Consider the following 20,566-nt stretch of genomic DNA (forward strand, 5'->3'; position numbering starts at 1 on the left):
GGGACTCCCACACAGCCTCGGGTTAGGGCTGGGACAGAGTAGGGACTCCTTCCAGATGGGGCTGGCCTGGCAGCTAGAATGATTACCTCCTCCCCCAGAACATCCAGCCGGAGGGCCCAAGCACACCTCACTCAGCCTCAGGCCTGTGGCAGTAGCCTGGTGGGTGGAGAGAAGCGAGTGAGAGGATGTGGATCTCGGTTCTGCAACCCCAAATGCCTCCCAGGTGGACGCAGGTCTGGGTGGATTGGCTCCCCGGCTCCCACTTCCCTGGGAGCCCCAGGACAGGCCCTCACTGAGGAGCAGGGCCCCCTGCTCTCACCTCCTGCCCCAACAGTGCTCTGTCATGACCTGGGAGGGCCGTTCACAGCGAGCAGCAGACAGCACAGGCTTCAAATCCCTAGAACAAGCTGCTGGTCCCAGAGCCAAGAGAAGATGGGCAGCCTGGGACAGCCATCCTGCCCACTCACTCCACCTGCCCAGCTATGTCCTCCACCCCCTTTCTCACAAAGTGTCAATGCCTGTCCTGCATGAGAAAGACAGGAGGACACAGACTGGACGCAGGACCCAAGGCCACATGGTTGTGCAGCCCTAGGAGGAATTGTGGTGGGGGGTCAGGGCTCCGCTGGGCTTCCTGGGTCTCACTTCCGCATTTGAAATCCTGCTAGGCTTCTCCCCGCTGTCCCTTAGGCCCTCAAACCCAGAGGAGCCTTCAGCCTTGACCGTCCCAGTTTGGAAATGTAATGGGGGGAACAGGGCGGCACAGGGATTGACATGGCCTCGGTTCCTCAGGGTCCCCATGGCGTATGTACAAGCGGCAGAGGGCTGGGCTGGGCTGGGGTAGACAGTGGCCTGGCCACAGCCTGGGTTGGCAGTTAGTTTTATATCTGGTCTTGTAGGAGCGCAGGGGAGGGACAGGGAACCAAGAGGGGTGCATTCTCTGGAGGACGGTGGGGTGGGGAGGGCTCCTCATTCCCGGTTAGTGCCAAACAGCTGCAGGAAGAAGGTGAAGATATAGATGATGTCTAGGTAAATGTTGAGGGCTCCAAAAATATACTCCTCAGGGCTCAGCGAGTGGCGTCGGTTACCCATCAGCAACTGGGTGTCAAGTGCCAGGAACTGGGAAAAGTGAGGAGAGAGAGAGGGGTCAGAGGCCCAGGCAGTGTGACACTGACTATGGCAGCCCTGGTGCCCCCCTCAGCCCCACCCCCAATTTTATTACCCTCACCTGCTGCCTGGCTGCCCAGTGGCCCTCCTGAGACACCTTCTATCCCTAATTCTGTTCAGCAGCTATTTACTGAGCCTCTGCTATGTGCCAGGCACAGGGATACAGCCGAGAACAAGACAGCCAGGGTCCCTGTCCTCACAGAGCTTAGAGTCTAGAGGAATTGTTAGGATGATGAGTATAACAAGGTTCCAGGCAGCGGTGGGGCTGATAACAAGGAGCCTCACCTATGTGAGTGTGGCAGGGAGTTAGGGAAGGCTTCCTGGGGGAGGGGACCTTCAAGCTGAGGCCTAGACTTCTTGGCCATTCCCTCAGGACCCTGCTCTCAGAGGAAGGTGAATGCTTCAGGTACAAGCAGGGCCCAAGCACTTGTGCTGTACTGACATCAGCCCATCAGTGCTATACTGACATCCCCATCCAGTAAGAATCAGATTCTTCCTACAGGAAGTGAGGCCCAGAGACCTTAAATATTAGCCAAAGGTTACACAGCTGGAAAGTGGCAAAGCCAAGATTTGAACCCGAGCAGTCCAGCTCCAGAGCCCCAGGTGTAACCATTCTGCCCTGCTACTAACAGCACCTGGGGTTAATGCCTTTCCTCCCAGGAAGCAGGCTTTTCCCTGGGGACCTGCTTGGCCTAATGGACTAGGAACAGATTCCCTTTGAGACAGCACTGTGCCACCCCGCTGCCCCTGCCAGGTCTGCCCACTGTATACAGTGGCTCCTACCCCTCCCCACGTAGCTTTCCTCTGGGCTCCAAGCCTAGGGAGCAGAACCCTTGAGAAGTAGAATATGAAATTTGGCAGGCGTGGTGCGCTTTTCTGGAGAAAGAGGCCAAAATGTCCACCAGTATCTCAAAGGTGATGAAGCACTGATCCACGTAGGATTGGAATTGGGTTTTGTTTTTTGTTTTTTGTTTTGTTTTGTTTTGTTTTGTTTTTTGAGACAGAGTTTCACTCTTGTTGCCCAGGCTGGAGTGCAATGGTGAGATCTTGGCTCACTGCAACCTCCACCTCCTGGGTTCAAGCGATTCTCCTGCCTCAGCCTCCCGAGGAGCTAGGATTGCAGGCATGCACCACCACACCCAGCTAATTTTGTATTTTTAGTAGAGACGGGGTTTCTCCATGTTGGCCAGGCTGGTCCCGAACTCCCAACCTCAGGTGATCTGCCCGCCTCGGCCTCCCAAAGTGCTGGGATTACAGGCGTGAGCCACCATGCCCGGCCCGGGATTGGAATTCTTTTACATTGATTCACATTCTTGTTAACTGGGCTCTTCGGTCACTTGTGTATGAAAGGCATGTTCCCTGGGTCCTCTGAAACTCATTCATTATACAATAAATATGTATGGGGCGACAGCTGCATGACAGCGACTTGCTGAGAGTGGAAGAGACAAGAAACACAAAGCCATGCCTGCCTTGGGGAAGCTCACAGCGTCATGGGGGACACTTACAGGTCATTACAAGAAAATCCACGAAAGGCACAATTAGGACTGTGAAGGAAGGAGCTACTGATTGGGCCAGAGGAAGGTGACCCAGGAGAGGTGGCATTTCACCTGAGGCTTAAGTAGGAGTTTGCTAGCTAGGAAGGCCTAGGGAAGCCTGGGAGACCTGACTGGTGTTGTGTGAAGAGCGGAGAACTCGGCCAGGCAGGAACTATGGGAGAAGTAGATAGAGGAGGAAGGGGTTGGGGCCTGCCCTTGCAGCTTGCATTCTGCTCGGTAGGCAGGGGTCATGCCCAGTTCCCTTTCCTTCACCTGCCATGGACTCCTTGACTCCTAAGACCCAGACTTTAGAGTTGCTATAGATGCAGCCCTGTAGAATCCTAGTTGAATCCCAGTTCCGGTGCAATGCGCCCCCATGCCCAAGAGGCCAGGGCTCCAACAGGGAGCAATTCCAGCACACGGGACATTGAGGCAGGGCCACCCTCAAAGTTGGGGAGGTGGGGGCAATTATGAGCACAGGCTTGAAAGTCAGATCCACTTGAACTGCAGGCTCTGCTCTACCACTCATTAGCTGTAGGACCTGGCTGGGCAGAGCATTTAATCTCTTTGGGCCTGTGAGTGCCCTATGTGTAAAAAGGAGATGAGCGTGCCTGCCTCCTGAGGTTGTTGTGAGAATGTGATAATGCATGCAAGGGGCCTGGCACAGTGCCTGACACATGGTAAGCACTTAATGAATGCTTGCTATTATATTAATGTGGTTTTGTTGTTATTATCTGCAGAAGGAGAGGTGCCCTCTTGAGGATGTGCACACACTGCTGATGAGACTCAGGTGTCTCTTGCGTCTCATCAGGGAGGCAGCACTGTTCCTTGGGGAGGTCAGTGGCCTTAACAGAGCAAAAATGGGGAGCCATGGCCAGAGCTGAGAGGAGCCCTGTGCAGGATGTGTCAGGCTCCTGAGCTCAGTGGCACTGAGGAAAGGGCACTGCAGACAGGAACAGGAGTTGAAATGCCTGGTTTGAGACCCGGCTCCATTGCTCAGTAGCCAAGTCATCCACTTGACCTCAGTGTCCTCGTCTACAAAATGGGATAGTAGCAATGCCCACACCACGGTGTGGTTTTGAGGGTAGATTTATGACAGTGTATGTGGCATCCACTATTTGTATTTTTGAGTATGATTTCTCTCCATTCCGCTCTGCTCCTTCTGTGTTTGATTTGGATTCCCAAGCACATTTTCCTTCTGCAGAGAGAATGAGCAGGCAGAAGGCCCAGTGCAAAGGCTTTGGCCACTTGGCAGTCACAGCTGCCAGCATCAGTTCATAAACTGCTGACCTGGCTGATCCATCAGTAGCTTGCTTGGTTGATTTCTCAGAGCCTGGTCACTCCTGGGTGAGCTAATGAAATTGAGTCTCTTAACTTGGAAGGCTTGGATCTGTCCAGCTCTGGGGGTGGCCCTTCTGAGAAGCACCCATGCAGGAGACCCCCTAGAGCAGCCAGCCGGCTTTTCTCTTGGAAAGAGGAGGAATGAAATGATTTCTGCCCCAGCCCTTGGTGCATGCACACAGATGCTTATCTATGTGGCGTTCTCTGGGATGGCCTGCTTCAAATTTCAACCCCACTGCCCAGTATGACCATCACTGCCACCTCATGCCTGGGAGTCAACCAAAGTCTTTTCATTCATTTATTCCCAACAATATTTGCTGAGCACCTACTATGTTCCAGAGAACTTGCCCTCATAGAACTGACAGTCTAACGAGGGCAAAAGACATGATCAGAGAGATTCTGCATGGCAGTGCATTCATTTACAGGGGAAGTCATCTGCTGCTATCTCCTTGGAGATGGAAAGCATTGTTAACTAATGTCTTGGTTGAGAGCAGTTATCTTGGTTATAGTTAACATCTTAATGGGTAGCTAGGATCTTGGCTGAGAGCTAGCAACTGAGTTGACTGCAAATCCCTAAAAGGAGGGCAGGTACTTGAGTTAGTGGCCAGCTGAACAGGAGACTCTGCAGGAGGAGCACTTGGGATGGGGCAGGAGGCCCCCAGGGACAAGGATGCTATTAACTTACATCTGAAGAGTCCTTCCCTAGACCAACACTTGATCTCTCATCTCCCTCTCCCCATTTGCCCTGGGAGGTGGACGTCCTCATGGTCTTACACATGAGGAAAGGAGTCTGAGAGCTGAGTGATTTGCTGATGGCTGCTTCTCAAGTGTCGTCTCCTACACTGGTGGAGATGGGGGAGGAGTGGGCTTGCAGGGAGGGAGGGAGGGAGCATGTGCAGAGGGCAAACTTCCCCGCCTCACCTTACTGGCCAGCGCTAAACCTCGCCGGGGCCCCCAGCCACACATTTGGCCTGACCCTGCCGTATCTGGGGCCCAGGCTTATGTCTGTTGTCCTCCCTGAATGTGGCCCCAGAGGTGACACTGAGGGGCTCTGGGCAGTGCATGCCATGGAAAGGCCAGCTCAGAGCCACCCGCAGGCAGGCACTGAATACAAAAAGCTGGGGTTGCAATGTGTTGAATCAGCTTAAACAGTGACACGTGGACTGTGTCTGTCCCGCAGAAATGCCAGTGTGACGGCGCGTGGAGGCAACCCCCAGGCTGTTGTTTGCAGCATTGGTTCTAACAGTGAGATGCTGAAACAACCCAAACTGTACCAACACGGGGGTGGTTAAATAAACTCTGGGCAGCAGTGCTGAGGTGGAAACATCTGTGACAGACGCTACTGTGAGAAAAAAGCAAGTTGCGAAAAATCCATATCGTATGATCCCATAAAACTATACATGTCAGAGGAGCCAACATAGCAAATATCTATGAAATGCATAAAGAAAGGTCTGGAAGGAGAGATAATTCATGGTTCCTGCTGGGGAAAGAAGCGAGGGACACGATCAAAATGACATTTACTTTTTTCTATATTTAAGATTTTCCAAAAGTGAAATATGTGAATAAATGTATTCACATATTATATAATTAGAAGTTTAAAATAGAAGGGTTAAAATAGCACAAAAGAAGAGTTCATGAACTCTTTCACTCAATTCTCACCATAAGCCTCTGCAGCAGGTGTCTCACTATCAGCTCCATCATTTGCTGAGGACACTGAGGCAGAGACAGTGTAAGTGACTTGCCCATGTCACACAGCCCAGGGACAGCTAGAGGGTGAGCTTGGGCTTTGGGGCTTTGGAGAAGAGACTACCAGCCATATGTCCAGGTGCACCGGCTGGGCTGCAGGGGAGGGTGAGGGGGTGAGGGAGGGAAGAGAGACCATTGAGTGGAGATCTGGGGCCCATTTCTTGCCTGATACCAATAGAAGATATTTCTCTCCATTGACCTGGGTGTCAAAAATTTAGATGGCATAGACAACATTTGCACCCCCAGGAGGGCCACCAAAAGAACAGGGTCTGGCAGGCATTCGAATCAGAAAGCCTGGCCCAGGGTGAAAGGTGGGTAGTGTATGAAAGTGCATTAATGACACACGATTATCTATCAACTTTTTAAAAAGTAGGCCAGGTCCAGTGGTTCACGCCAGTAATCCCAGCACTCTGGGAGGCCAAGGTGGGCAGATCGCCTGAGGGCAGGAGTTCGAGACTAGCCTGGCCAACATGAGGAAACCCCGTCTCTACTAAAAATACAAAAATTAGCCGGGCATGGTAGTGGGCACCTGTAATCCCAGCTACTTGGGAGGCTGAGGGAGGAGAATCGCTTGAACTCGGGGAGGTGGAGGTTGCAGTGAGCCAAGATCATGCCACTGCACTCCAGCCCGGGCAACAGAGTGAGACTCCGTCTCAAAAAAAAAAAAAAAAAAAAAAAAAGGAACCAGGAGACAAGGTAGGCTTCAATAGCCTGTCGCAGTAAGTGGAATAAAATATTTTGTATGAAAGAACCATATATGGTCATATGAGAAAGGGCATGAGTCCAGTATAATACAGTGCTTAAGATCATAGGCTGGGGAGTCCCATAAACCTGGGTTCAAATCTTGGCTCAGACCTTAGGTAACTTACTAACAGGTAAGAGTTACTGATCACTGACCACACACCAGGCACTAAGTGCTTTACATATATGAATGCATCCAAGTCACAGCCACCTATGAGGGAGTTACTGTTCTTGTCCCCATTTTACAGCTAAAGAAACTGAGGTACAAAGACATTACGTAACTTGGTGAGTCCACACAGCTAGAATGTGGCGGAGAAGGGCTTTGAGACTTATAGTGAATGATAACCTTGTCATTTAGATCACCAGATTTTGAAGCCAGGCTAAATCTGGTGATCTAAATGATAAGGTTATCATTTACCATAAGAGTAAGAGCTGTCATCGATTGAGAATTGCCATGTTCCAAGTGTGAGGAGGCTGTTTTCCCTTCATTTGTTACCCTATTCATCCATTACAACAGCCTGTTGAGACAGGCGGGTGAGCCCTACTTTAAAGACAGGCCGGTGAGGCAGAGCAGTCAAGTCGTTTTGCCCAAGATCACAGAATGGTAAGAGGAGCAGCGAGGCCTTGAATGTGACTTGGTGGGGGGCACTGGCCAGCTGCAGAGCCCCCTCCCCACTCCACACACCTACTGGCCCTGCCAGTGCCTCTTCCTGGCTCTGCTCTGAAGAACCAGGTCCTGGATATGGAAGCAGAAGTTCCTTTCTGCCCCCAGGCAGGTGTGGAGCTGCCTCTGCCTCCCCTCCCTCAGTTCACCACCCCAGGGCTTCTCCACCTCCTCCTGTCAGGTTTGAGCAGAGTGTGGGCTGGGGGATGAGTGCCTCAGGAGTGAGACAGGCAGGCCTCAGGAGGGGCCTGCACATTCTCCCCTGAAGGAGCAATCACTGATCAGTCCGCCCACCTCAGGAGGAACCCACGCCACTTCCAGGTTGTCTGGGTGAGGCGTGGGGAGGGGGGTGTGAGGAGGCCTCAGGGTAGGCATTGGGACTGTTTCAGTGGCAGAGGGTGGGAGACCTAACAGAGAAGGTTCTCACTGGCTCCTTCAGCTTCACGTAATGCACTGAGGGAAAAGGGCCTCTAGGCTCTGAATGGAACGAAGATAAGTCTAAAAGTCATGCCTCAGCCTTGGATCTGTGAGGCCATTTTAACTTTTCGAAGTGTTTTCCTAATTGTGAGGAAGGTAGAGCATATATTGCCGTCCCACTAGAAAAGCAGGGTGAGGGGTTGGGGTGGACAGGCATATTTTTCTTAAATCCCTTGGACACTGTGGGTCTGGCCCAGACTGGTCATGGTGTGTGTATGTGTGCACACGTGTGTGGGTATGTGTGTGCCTGTGTATATACGTGTGTATGTGTGTATGTATGTGTATGTGTGCGTATGTGTATATATGTGTGTGTGAGTGTGCACGTATGTGTGTGTGTACGTGTGTGCATGTGTGTGAGTGTATATATATAAGTGTATGTGGGTATATGTGTGTGTATATGTGTGCATGTGAGTGTATGCATGTGCATGTGTGTATATGTGCGTGTGTGTATATGTGTATGTGTGCATATAAGTGTATGTGCATGTGTGTATATGTGTGTATGTATGTGTATATGTGTATGTCTATGTGCATGTGAGTGAATGTGTGTGCATGTGTATATGTGCATGTGCGCATGTGTATATGAGTGTATGTATGTGCGTGTGTGCATGTGAGCACGTATGTGCATGTATATATGTTTGTATATGTGTGCATGTGTGTATATGAATATGTATGTTCATGTGTATATATGTGCATATGTGCATGTGTGCGTGTGTATGTGTGCATGTGAGTGCATATGTGTGCATGTGTATATGTGTGTTTGTGTATGTGTGCGTGTGTACGAGTGTATGTGCATGCGTATATATATGCGTATGTGTGTATATGTGTACATACGAATGTGTGTGTGCATGTTTGCATGTGTGCGTGTGTTTGTGTGTATATGTGTGCATATGAGTGTGCATGTGTGTATATGTGTGCAGGTGAGTGTGTGTATATGTCTGTGTGCATGTGAGTGTATGTGCACGCATGCGTGTCTGTGTGCCTGTGAGCGCATGTGCATGTGTATATGTGCATGTGTATGTCTGTTTGCCTGTGAGTGCATGTGTGTGTGCATGTGTGTGTATGTGCATGTGTGTATATGTGCATGTGTATGTGTCTATGTGTGTATGTGCATGTGCGTATATGTGTATGTGTATGTGTGTATAAGTATCCATGTGACTGTATGTGCATGTGGGTAGATGTGTGTATATGAGTATGTATGTGTGCATGTGGGTATGTGCGTGTGTGTATGTGAGTTTATGTGAGAATGTATATGTGCATGTGTGTATACACGTGAATGTGAGTGTGTGTCTCTCTGGAAGTGCTGTCTTGGCTTCAGCGCATGCTCAGCTTCAGCAGCAGGTGCCTCAGGCAGTTCCCTGCCAGCTCTGAGGTCTCAGCCCTGCTTTCCTTCCAGAGACTGAGGACAGATAGCTCTATGTCTCTCCATAGTGGTCAACATCAGAACTGGAGGTCCAGCACCCCTACTGAGCATCTTCCTATCCCAGCTCTGTTCATCCAAATGCCATTAGGCTTGCAGCATCCAGTACTGACCATGAACAGTCTCCCTGCCCCCACCCCACCCCAGCTCTGGGACACTGCAGTGACCTCCTAAATGGTCTCCCAGCCTCTGGTCTGTCCACTCAGCTTCTCACTAATCTTCCTTAAAGCACGACAACTGTGATGTTTCTTAGCAACTGTCAGTGGTTCCCAAGGTCCTCAAATCGGCCAGGCTGGGCGGGGAGTGAAGAGGTCTATTCCCACTGGGCCCATCACCTAATTTCTAATGTCCTATGCCTCATTCCTTCCCGAGGACTCTGGGACTTGGGCTCTCGATTTAGGAGGCTCAGAGACCTTAGCTTCCCCAAGGAAGGACCAACTCTGAGATGCGGCAACCTGTCTCAAGTCCCATGGGCCCTGGAGTCTCAGCTGCGGCTAGAAGCCAGCTGCAGGCATGTGCCCCCACCTCATTCCCTGCCCCATCACGCCAGCCCGGCCTGACCCTCATGCTCCCTGTGTGTCTTTCCATGAGTTTCTACAGAAAAGCACCCAAAGAGAGGGCACTAGGGGGAATGGGAGGATTCGGCCACTCTGAGGTCAGGGCTGTTCAGCTGGCTCACCCACTTCAACTGGCATATTTGGGTTCTGGCATCCAGTGAGGGGTCTGGGGTAGGGGTGAGGCCAAAAACCCAAGGCTCCCTGAGAAGGTACTAAGGCTGACATGGGTGAGGCCTAGGAGGGGCCTGTTCCTCAAAGCTGGACCAGAGCCCTGAGAAACCTTGCCTCCCATCCCCTCAGGTGCTGCCCCTCCACTGGGCGGCCCTGCCCTCAAAGATGGCAGAATCTCAAGGGAGGTGCTGATGTTTCTGGGAGAGAAGCTGGATTCTCGAAGCTGGATTCTCACAGCGCTTCCAAAGCTCAGGTTGGTGGGAGTTGAGGGGCGGGTCTCCCTCGGGGTCTGGGGCCTCCTCCTCCACTTCTTTTCACCCCACTCTCGCACAGTCTCCTCAAGGTGGCACACGTGGCAGGGACGCCTGCATGCAGTGTGCAGTGTGCAGCTCTGCTCGGCTATAGGGCTGGGAGTGGCCCCCACTGTGCTGAGAATTCCCCAAAGGGTATGGTGGGAGATGGCAGGATGGGCAGATGAGAGACTAGGGGGTGCTGGGTGCTGGTTATGGGACACGCTGGAGCTAGGGGACCACGGAGTCTGCAGGCCTGAGGGTCAGGACGAGGTCAGCATGTTCCTGAGTTCGAGTTAATGGGAGGGTAAAGGGATTTAGTTATGGGGCTGGGCCTCTGAGGGCCTTCATCTACCTGAAACTGAGAGGAGGGAAAGGGAATGAGTCTCAAAGCCCCTTTCATCAACATTCCCCTGCCCCATGGGCCCCAGGGGAGCTGCAGATGGACATGGGCAGGGGATGGAGCCAGGGGAACTAGCCCTGTGCTCTCCATTGTTGTTTCTATAACCTGCAGGATGATCCCGACCAGGGACCTTTGAAGTGTTGATCTCCTAATAAGATAATTGGCACTGCAGTTCCCCCTCTCCTGTGACTCACAGAAGACTGATGGGCAGTGCTGAATTCAACCACAGAGCCTGTGGGTTCTCTGCCTTGCTCTGATTGTACCTCTGTGGGCCTGGCCCTGGCCCCTGCCACACCTCTTGGGGATCCGTTCATGCCACAAACATCTCCTGGGCACATACTATGTACCAGTCCCTGTTCTGGGCACGGGGGCTGCAGTGATGAACAAGCCAGACTACAATCCCTACCCTTAAGGAACTTAGATTCTGCTGGAGGGAGACAGACAATGAGCAATACATCAAGAAAAACAGACAGTGTGTCAGAATGAGATGCACTACAGAGAGAGGGAAATAGAGTAGGGAGGAAGAGGGAGGGACAGAGCTGCACACACTTGAAGGATGGGAGAGAGGACTATGAGCAGTCCCTAAGAACAGACAGAGGCAGGTGCAGAGGCCCTGGGTTTGGAGAGAGCCTGCCATGATCACGCAGCACGAGGCCAGTGTGGCTACAGCAGAGGAGAGTGGGGAGGTCAGAGAGGGCCTGCAGGCTGTGGGAAGCGATTGTGGGATGCTCAACAGAGGAACAAGGGTACCTAACACTCCAGCTGCTGTGCCCCGCATAGACACAGGGCATAGCGGCAGCCTGCAGGAGGCCATGGCAACAATCAACCCAGGCTGGAGGCTACGGGGGCCGGGACAGGGAGTAGCCATGAGGGTAGAGATAAGTTGTCAGATTCTGGATAGGAGTAGGGGCCACAGCATTGACCTGGGGCGTGATGTGGGGGATGAGGAGAGGGGAGGAGTGGAAGGTGTCACCAAAGCATTTGTTCTGAGTTACAGGAAGATGGGGAAGGCTTTGGGAAAAGCAGGCATCCCGGGGAAGGGGCAGGAGCTTGGTTTTATACATGTGAAGTCCGAGGTGCCTATGAGCCTTCCTCATGCAGACCCTCATTAGGCAACCGGAAATTCTAGTATGGAATTCAAGAGAGAGATCCAGGCTAGAGATGTAAATGTTAGAGTAATCGTCATAAAATATCGCATTCAAAGCTTTGCGGCTGCCCGAGGCCCTGAGAGAGCAGGGTAGAAGGAGAAGAGTTGGCCCTTTGCAGGATCAAGAAGACTGCAGAAAAGCCTGGGCGGTTGGTGGCCTGGACACCAAGGGACGAAGATGCTTTGGGGAGGGTGGTGGAGGGAAGGAACAGTTGTATCCAATATTTCTGGGAGTCCATCAATATTAGGACTGAGACTGGGTCCCTGGATTTAGCTACACGGAGGTCCCTGAAACCTGGATGAGAGTGTGTTTAAGAGGATCAAGAGAGAATGGTCGGGCGCCGTGGTTCACGCCTGTTATCCCAGCACTTTGGGAGGCTGAGGAGGGTGGATCACGAGGTCAGGAGATCAAGACCATCCCGGCTAACATGGTGAAACACCGTCTCTACTAAAAATACAAAAAATTAGCTGGGCGTGGTGGTGGGTGCCTGTAGTCCCAGTTACTTGGGAGGCTGAGGCAGGAGAATCGCATGAACCCGGGAGGCAGAACTTGCAGTGAGCTGAGATCGCGCCGCTGCACTCCAGCCTGGGCGACAGAGCAAGACTCCGTTAAAAAAAAAAAAAAAAAAAAAGACTCTGTGCCAGCCCCTTAACACCTAGGGCTTCAGATGTGGAAAGTGAGTCTTACAGCACCACGGCTGCCTGCCCCCACTCCCTAGCCAGACTGTGGTGGAGATGCAGGGAGGTAACAGGTGTGAAAGTGCTTTGTAAAACATAAAGGGTAGAACAGAGGGTGGGGACTATTGCTATTATTTTCATAGCACTAGGGCTTATCAAACAAATTTAAGGGATTACTATTCACCCAGCCTTACTTGCATGCATGGCTCCCTCGGGTGGTTCACACACTCACTGTGACCTGATCCACGGGAAGCCAAGTAAACTCCCTGGCCGGCCCCCATGGGTGCTCCCTGCCTCCAACATCACCAGCCTGTCTGCCCTGGCTTGACCCCTCTTCTGTCCCCTGCAAATGCCTCCCTCTAGGGCCTCCAGGTGCTGTTGCCCAGACTAGCTCTCCCGAATGTGGCCCTCCTCTTTCTCTCCTAATCCAATTCCCCACCACATCCTTTGAAATCTTTCTTTAGGAAGTATTGCCTGGAGGGAAGAGCATGGTGTGGGTCTGAGAAAAGTTAGTCTCTTCAGGTGACCAGGCTCCCAGCTTACCCAGGATTTAAGGGCTCCTCAAGAAGTGGGGCTTTCAGTGCTGAAACTGGGGAAGTCCTAGGTAGCCTGGAATAAGCTGACACTTTAGTCTTGATCAAGGCCACATCGACCCATTATCTTGCTGGGAAACCACGGACAAATAATTCCATTTCTCTGGAGTTCAGTTTTCTCATCTGTAAGAAGAGGGCTGGGAGTTTCACTAGATCCCAGCCCTCCAGTTCCAAGCCTGGAGGTCATTTATTCATTCTACAATACTGGCTGAGTGCTACTCTGCACCACACACTGCACTCTCCCTGCTGACCAGGCATCTGGGCAGCCACGCTGCACATCACACACAGTATGTGCTCTATAAAGACCTGTGGAAAGGACACATGAATGAACCTGCCACACCCACCCCCAGGCTTGATCCCTATCCAAATCCCCCAAAACCCCTGCTCACTGCTCTCTCCCCATCCCGTCCCCCATTTCAGCCCCCCCAGCCTGTCGCCCACAAGCCTCCGGAATCTGGACTAAGCTGCAACTCTGGCCACTTGTATTGAGCTGAACGTTCCAGCTAGGGAGGGGAGAGTCTGGTCACTGCTTCCATTGTCAATAAATGTTGACCTTGAATGCCTTCCCAAGAGGATGTCACCAGTACAAGCTTGCCCACCTGGGTGGGTCCTGGAACACGATCACATTCGGGTGCGTGGAGCCCACCTGAGCAGAAGGCATGTGTTGGGCAGCTCCAGGCAGGTGTCTGTCCCTGGTCATCTCACCTCCTGGGCATCTGCTTCCAGCCACTCCCCACTTAGCCTCAGACCCCAAGGGGGACTCACACCAGACTGTCCAGGTTCCCAGATTGGCCCCGTCACTTCCTAGGATGCTGTGTGACCTTGGGCATGTTATTTGATATCTCTGAGCTTCAGTTTCCCCATCTTAATTTATTTATTTATTTATTTATTTTGAGACGGAGTCTTGCTCTCTCACTCAGGCTGGAGTGCAGTGGTGCGATCTCAGCTCACCGCAAGCTCTGCCTCCTGGGTTCACGCCATTCTCCTGCCTCAGCCTCCTGAGTAGCTGGGACTACAGGCACCCGCCACCATGCCTGGTTACTTTTTTTGTATTTTTAGTAGAGACGGGGTTTCACTGTGTTAGCCAGGATGGTCTCGATCTCCTGACCTTGTGATCCACCCTCCTCAGCCTCCCAAAGTGCAGGGATTACAGGCGTGAGCCACCATGACCAGCCTCCCCATCTTAATTTATTAACAGTAGAACCTATCTTATAGACTTAAGACGACGATTAAATGCATATGGAGAGCTGGCTAGGGGGAAGCAAGTGTTCAATAAATATTAGCTGTTACTGTTATCCCAACCATAATCATCATCATCATCATTTTCAGTTTCGTGAGAAGAGCAAAGAACATGCTCAATCTAACAGTATCTCTCTCTCAGGGTGCTTAGAATCCCCCTAGCTCCAAGAAGTCTTCCCCAGTTGCCCCTAGGAGGGTAACTACTAACTTGGTCCACATGGCCAGGATGCACCCACTCTCCCGCCCTCGCAAGCACTGCTGCCCCTCCCCTGAAGGAAGGGGTGCCTCTTCCCAGCTCTGCCTTTGTCTACAGCTTCTAACCTGCTGTTACAATCTTCCCTCCTGCCCAGGTCAGCGGGTCTGTCCTGGAAACCAGGTTGAATTCCCCGAACAAACAAACAAACAAACAAACGCAGCGCTGGACCTAGCCCTACCCACAGGTGCTCCCAAGGATCCAGGGAGGAGGGCCGTGGGGAAGATGGGAGGAGAAGGGGACGGGGGTGATGGTCAGGATGCTGGGAAGGCGGCTGCCAAGGAGCCAGACCACACTCACCAATGTAAACACACCCGCTCCCAGTGCTGCATAGACTGCATGGAGCCAGGGCACCTGCGGCAGAGGAAAAACGGACTTAGGGATGACAAGAAGGGGCAGCAGTCAGAGGGGCAGGGAGGAGGGCTCAGTCTAGAGAATGGAGGACATGGGGTAGTCCCGCCCAGCGCTCCCTAAGGAGCCCCAGGACTGACAGTGGACCCTGATTCTCTGGGTGCCCAGGGTGGGTGAAGTGCGGCATGGGATAAGAGTGGTCCTGGTGGGAACGGTGGGAGAACTGCCCGCCAGCCTGGTCCTTCCCGCAGCACACAGCCCCGGGCTCAGGGCTGATGAAGATGACTCTCGGTGGGCCCTGTCCTCCCTCTAGCCTGGGACTGCTTGAGGCTGCTCCCACCTCCCAGGGTGCGTTCATCCCTGTCCAGCATAGGATCTGTCTGTTCTTGTGTCAGGGCGCTCCTGGGCTGTGCCTTGGAGGCAAAGAACTCAGGAAGAAGGGGACAAAGACTTGACCTCAGGGGTGTGTGTGTGGGGCATCTGGAGTCTCTGCCAGCTGTGATGGTGGGCTTGCCTGCACAGGCTGGAACAGCACCTCCCTACCCTCTGCCCCCTGAGTCTCCCTCCGGGTCTGGAGCAGCCAGCTGTGGGGAAAACTCTGCTGGAGGCACCGCACTAGGGCCCTCCATGGGGCCCTCCTCCAGAAGACTCGGAAACAAAGGCATCCCATCAACCAGACCAGGATCAATAAAGGGTTCTTTGAAGTTCTGTGGCCCCTTCCTGTAACACTCCTCCCCATCCTAGACACACAGAGGGCCCCCAGGCCAGCTCTGGCCCCTCCCTTCGTCAACAGGATCCTGGGAAGAGCCAAGGAAATGCCAGCACCAATCCTGACATCCTGGAATGGACGCCAAGTGCCCAGAGGCTGGGGTTGGGCAGGATGGAGGTGGGGAGGGGGAAGTGAGGACTACTGCTCACAGCCCTGCTAGAAAAGGGCAGTGGGGGACCATGCACCATGTGTGGCTATAGGGGTGAGGGGTATAAGCACTGGGCCCCTAGCAGCAGTCCAACAGCTCATCTCTTGGGTTCCCAGGATTCAGATCTCAGGGCCTTTCTGCGATGCCCCCAATCTGGCCCTTCTCCACATGCAGGCGCCCGGGTACCTGCAGAGTCTCAGTTTAATTCCCCAGGGCAGGCTGGACACCTCTAAAAGAGCCGAGATTTGGCCACCAGCTGGTGGACGCTCTAAGGATGTGGGTATGCCCCACTGCCCCACCTCCCGCCTGCCTGGCCAGCTAGATTCTACCTCTTTGGACTTGGCTGATCCCACAGGAGCCCCCAGAAGACCCTTCCCCAGGCCCCTCTGGGTCTGGTGGGCCTCATGGAGCCCCAGTACTCCCTTCCCTGCCCAGGGTTTAAATGCTCCACACCCTACCCTCAATCTCACCTCCACACCACAGAGGAGGATGGGAAAAATGAAGCCGGATGTGGCTTGTGGAGCCCGGCAGGTACCCAGGCCTGACAAGAAAAGCCTCCTTGTTTGCTTACACTGCCAGCACGCCTGTGACTGGTGCCAGGAGGGGCCGCACAGGATGGCAGGCTGTGGGGCCTTGGCTCCTGGATTTCCCTGGTGGGCAGGGGAGGGAACGGCACCTTGGGCCAGTGGGGCCCCTCCCTCCCTGTGGGGCCTGCCGGGGGACCCAGAGACTCACATATTGGAAGGGTAGGAGGATGGCCAGGATGAGTCCGCTGAAGAAAAGAGTCATGAGAAGCACGAAGAGCACGCCCTGGCAGGAGGTGAAGTCGAACTGTGGGGACAGGATGGGGTCAGCTGCCAGAGTGGTCTGACCTTCCTGGGACCCCAACTACAGCCAAGCCTGTATGGGCCAAGCCTGTATGGGCATACAGGCATACAGGCATACAAGCATACAGCAGGCCACAGTCTTGTGCTCACTCCAAGAACCTGGCATTTCTTCCCCTCCTCGCCCTCACCAGGTTGTCTCCCTCTCCCCAGACCCAACTCACCCCTTTATTTCTCTCCCCAGCCCTGGGTCCCAGCTCTGAGCCCCCCCCCACCCTATCTGCCTTCCCCTGCTCAGCCTCAGGCCGGGGATCCCTGCCTGCAAGCCCCAAAGCTGACCTTGGTCTGGAAGCTGAAGACGGTGACGGAGAGGCAGACAAGGGCTGTGATGCCCAGGCACAGCAGCACGGAGGTGGTGTTGTAGTAGCTGAGGACGGTCAGGCCGAGGTGTCAACTCCCAGGCAGGGTGTCTGGTCTCCCCCACCCTCCTAGCAGGGCCCCCTCTTCTGCCAGGACCTGGTCTTGGGATCCCTGGCCCTAATCTGGTGCCCTTTCCCCCAGATCCCTCTGTCTGCCTCCCCAGCCTTTCTGCTGGGCCCTGGCCCTCCCAACAGGCTTAGACTCAAAATCAAATTAGAAGGATCTTGAGGAGGTGGGAGTGGGAGTGGGGAGGGGTTTGTGCCGGACCCAGAGGTGGTTTACAAGTAACTGCAGGTCATGAGTCTGGGGGCTTGTAAGCTACAGTTTGGGAGGAGCCACCTTGCTCCCCTCCCCCTATCCACCAGGCCAGGTCTTGGGGTCGTTGTCCAGCTGAGTGCTCAAGGAGAGGACCCTAGGCCAAAGCCTCCTGCATTCCTGAGCCCCAGCCCCATCCACATGCTCCCAGGAAGTATGGCGTGTGGGGCAGCGCCCCTTGGGTGTGGCCAGTGCCTGGCTCCAAGACTGGCCTACGGTCCTCCTCTCCTTCCACCTGCTCCCTTTACCTGGACAACATCCCAGTGAGGTAGGCCATGGACAGGGTCTGAAATGAGAAGCAAGGTAAAGGAATGCTCCAAACTCAGACTGCGGGGGCCCAGGCACCCTCAAGGTCCAGCCCAGGTCCCTGTCCCTTGCAGGTACCCCTCAACTCTTTGTCTCTGTCACCCCCACACATACTGACTTTCAGGAGTCAGGCCTGGCTAAGGAGTGTCCCCACTGCCAGTTTCAGGCTCTGTGCCAGCTGTGCCTTTCTTCTGCAGCCCTGCTCCCTGCTTCTAAGACCCTCCATTCTTCTTCATTACCATAGCTCTAGAATGCCTTAGGCAAACCCCTTTTAAAAATTCACAATGAAAAAAGACAGTGGATGGGGAGTGGGGCGAGATTAAGCCCATTTGGAAAGAGAAGATGGAATGTGTTTGTGGAAGAAGTGGGGTGAAAACACCCCTGCCCCATGCCAGGGACCTCACATTGGACATCCCCAGCCCAGCCTTCCTGGTCCTCAGTCTACCCTGCTTCCCTTATTTCTCCATCTCCACTCAGCATCTGTCCTCAGCACACCCCAGATCACTTACAAAGACGGTCAGGAGAATCAGGTTCCAGGGGAAATGCCTCCTGCAAGGCAAGCCACAGAGTTCAGGGGAGAGTAGGGGGTGGGGGCAGTGGGCACAGGCTGTGTCACTGCTGCAGTGAGGGGGTCTCTGACCAACCCCCTCCACACTCCTCAGAGCCTCTTCCTTCAGCCACATCCCCATTTGCTCCCTTCTCCATCCCCCTTCTCCCTACCTCAGAGGCACGAGGTAAAGGAGGGAGGGGCTGCCTGCTCGACAGAGGCCCAGAGAGGGATGAGACCCTCTCAGGGATGCACAGCTCACTGGTGGCAGGCAGGGCTGGGGCCAGAACTTTCATGATCCTGCTCATATTCCCACAAATTCTTCCTCAAGCCATTAGCATACCTGGGTCCAGAACAGCAAGCCAGGGTCAGGTAGGTTGCAAAGAACACAGCACTGTGAGAGACAGACGGATGGGTGAATCAGCCAGCCTCTCTTGGGCTCTCCCCGAGACCCCTTGTTTATGCCACTCTCTGCCACCCTCACCCACAGGGCAGCCAGGCGGGATGGGATGGGGAGGCCATGGTCATCCTAGAACCTAACAGTGGGCAGGGTGGTGGTCCAGTTCCAAAAGAGAGCAAAAGGATGGGATGAGCCTGCTTCTAGAAACAGGGAATCTTGGGTCACATGAGACAGCTGTTCCTGACCACTCAATCCAAAGTGGCCTCCTCAGACACTCTTGTTATTTTAAAAGCCCATATACAGCATTTTCCACGTGCTAGGCAGTTTAAAGTGTTTTATGAGTATCAGTGAATGTAATCCTCATATCTTTACTTTACAGCTGAGGCACGGGGAGGTCAGGCAACTTGTCCAAGGCCATCCAGCTACCATGCTGCAGAAGCAGGATGAGAACCCAGGCACTCTGGCTCCAGAGTCCCTGCTCATAACCACTGCCCCACATAGGCCCTTCTCAGCCCTTATCATTACCTGGAGAGATCTTGTTAGTTATTTTACTGTTGGTCTAGCCTATTAAATTGTAAACTCAGCAAGGGTAAGGCCCTCGTCTGTCCTGCCAGCACCTGGTACAATCAGGAAGTGGCACCTGTCAGATGAATTTTTATATCAGGTGGCCACGTCCAGTGAGAGGCTGGCAGGCAGCTTGAGGGCAATCCAGAGATGGGGATGGAGGACTGAGATTTTCTGAGTAGTGGAGGCAGAGGCCAGTCCAGGAGGTGGGAGATGATGGCTGGGGACACAAGGGTGGAGCTTTCCCCTGCCTACCTAAGTTAGCGGTGCCACCAATGCGTAGTTTCCAACCCCCAATGGGCCTTGAACATGGCGCTGCCATCCTTTCCCCATATCCTTCCTCAGTTCTCTCACCCACAATTTCAAGCTTCCTCCTCCATCCACAAACCTCCCAGGCCCCCTCACTCTTCCTGCACAGTCTGCCTCTGGTGTTCCAGAAAGACTGGAAATGAGGTGAGCTCCCTTGGCTCCCTGCCTGCCACCTGCAAATATCATGTGGTGCTACTTGCCCTCCTGTCCCTCCTGTCCCTCCTCCCATCCCAGGCCAATCCTCCCATCCCTTTAATTGCCTGGGGATCTCCATTACTTAAATCTTTCCACTGGTACCTCTCCTCCCACACAAGCCTCCTCAGCTGTTTTCCATCTTTAACCAACACCTTCCCTGGCTCCAGCTACTGCCACTTCATCCTCTCTTGCAGCCAGGCTTCTTGAAAAAGTGGTCTCCACTCACCATGCCCCCTCCTCCATCTTCCCAACCCAACAAACACAGTTTCAGCACTACTCAACAGGAGCTGGCTTTGCCACATCACTAGGACCTTATTGAGTGCAGTGGATACTTGTCAGTCCTTATCTTGCCTGGCTTCTCAACATCTGGTCACTATCATTGTTTCCCTAGTTCCTCATGACCCCTGGGTCCCTCCTACCTCCCTCACACTCCTCAGCTCCTCCAGGGTCTCTCTCAGTCTGCGTGGTTCTCTCAATGTGGGGTCCTCTCCAGCTCTTCCCCCATGCTCTCCCTAGGGGGGCTCACTCAACCACATGACTTGCTCACCCATATTTCTGATCTATATTTTCCTTTTCAACCCTAGTCTCTAATTTTCAACTACCTACTGGGCAGACATGACTATTCAGACACAAGTAATGCTCAACAGGTTAGAGGGGAACTCTCTGTCTCCCCTTCTTCATCTCCTGTATTCCCTCCTGCAGAGGATGTCATGCATCCTCTAAGTCACCCAATCGGAGACCTCAGCATCATCCTTAACTCTCACTCTGCTACGCCCAATTAACCACCTGGACTTGTTGATTTTTCTACCCAGGCAGTTATCAAAGCTGCCCTCTTCCCTCCACCCACTACCACCCTTTGTGGTCAGGGCACCTCTCTCTCTCTCTGGCTTGGAGTATTGCAGGAGCCCCCCTGCCTTCCACCCTCCATGCTGCAGGCAGATCCAATCATGTGACTTCCCTGTATAAAATTCCCAAAGACCTGGCAATGCTCTGTCTGAGCAA

The 20,566-nt window shown here is 53.4% G+C and overlaps 1 protein-coding gene across 3 annotated transcripts in view; it reads right to left on the minus strand.

Moving 5' to 3' along the window:
* Positions 1 to 722: 722 nt before the first annotated feature.
* Positions 723 to 20,566, minus strand: part of FAIM2 (Fas apoptotic inhibitory molecule 2) — a 30,893-nt gene continuing 11,049 nt past the window's right edge. For all 3 annotated transcript variants that reach the window (XM_037997150.2, XM_008003183.3, XM_037997152.2), the window contains 7 exons: positions 18,440 to 18,490; positions 18,059 to 18,098; positions 17,492 to 17,529; positions 16,848 to 16,935; positions 16,420 to 16,515; positions 14,717 to 14,770; positions 723 to 1,116 (listed from right to left, as the gene is read on the minus strand). In XM_037997150.2, the coding sequence (XP_037853078.1) occupies positions 967 to 1,116; positions 14,717 to 14,770; positions 16,420 to 16,515; positions 16,848 to 16,935; positions 17,492 to 17,529; positions 18,059 to 18,098; positions 18,440 to 18,490 (517 nt within the window). In that variant the 3' untranslated portion in view covers positions 723 to 966. The remainder of the gene's footprint in view (positions 1,117 to 14,716; positions 14,771 to 16,419; positions 16,516 to 16,847; positions 16,936 to 17,491; positions 17,530 to 18,058; positions 18,099 to 18,439; positions 18,491 to 20,566) is intronic.

This window comes from Chlorocebus sabaeus, chromosome 11, assembly GCF_047675955.1.
Source record: "Chlorocebus sabaeus isolate Y175 chromosome 11, mChlSab1.0.hap1, whole genome shotgun sequence".
NCBI lineage: Eukaryota > Metazoa > Chordata > Mammalia > Primates > Cercopithecidae > Chlorocebus > Chlorocebus sabaeus.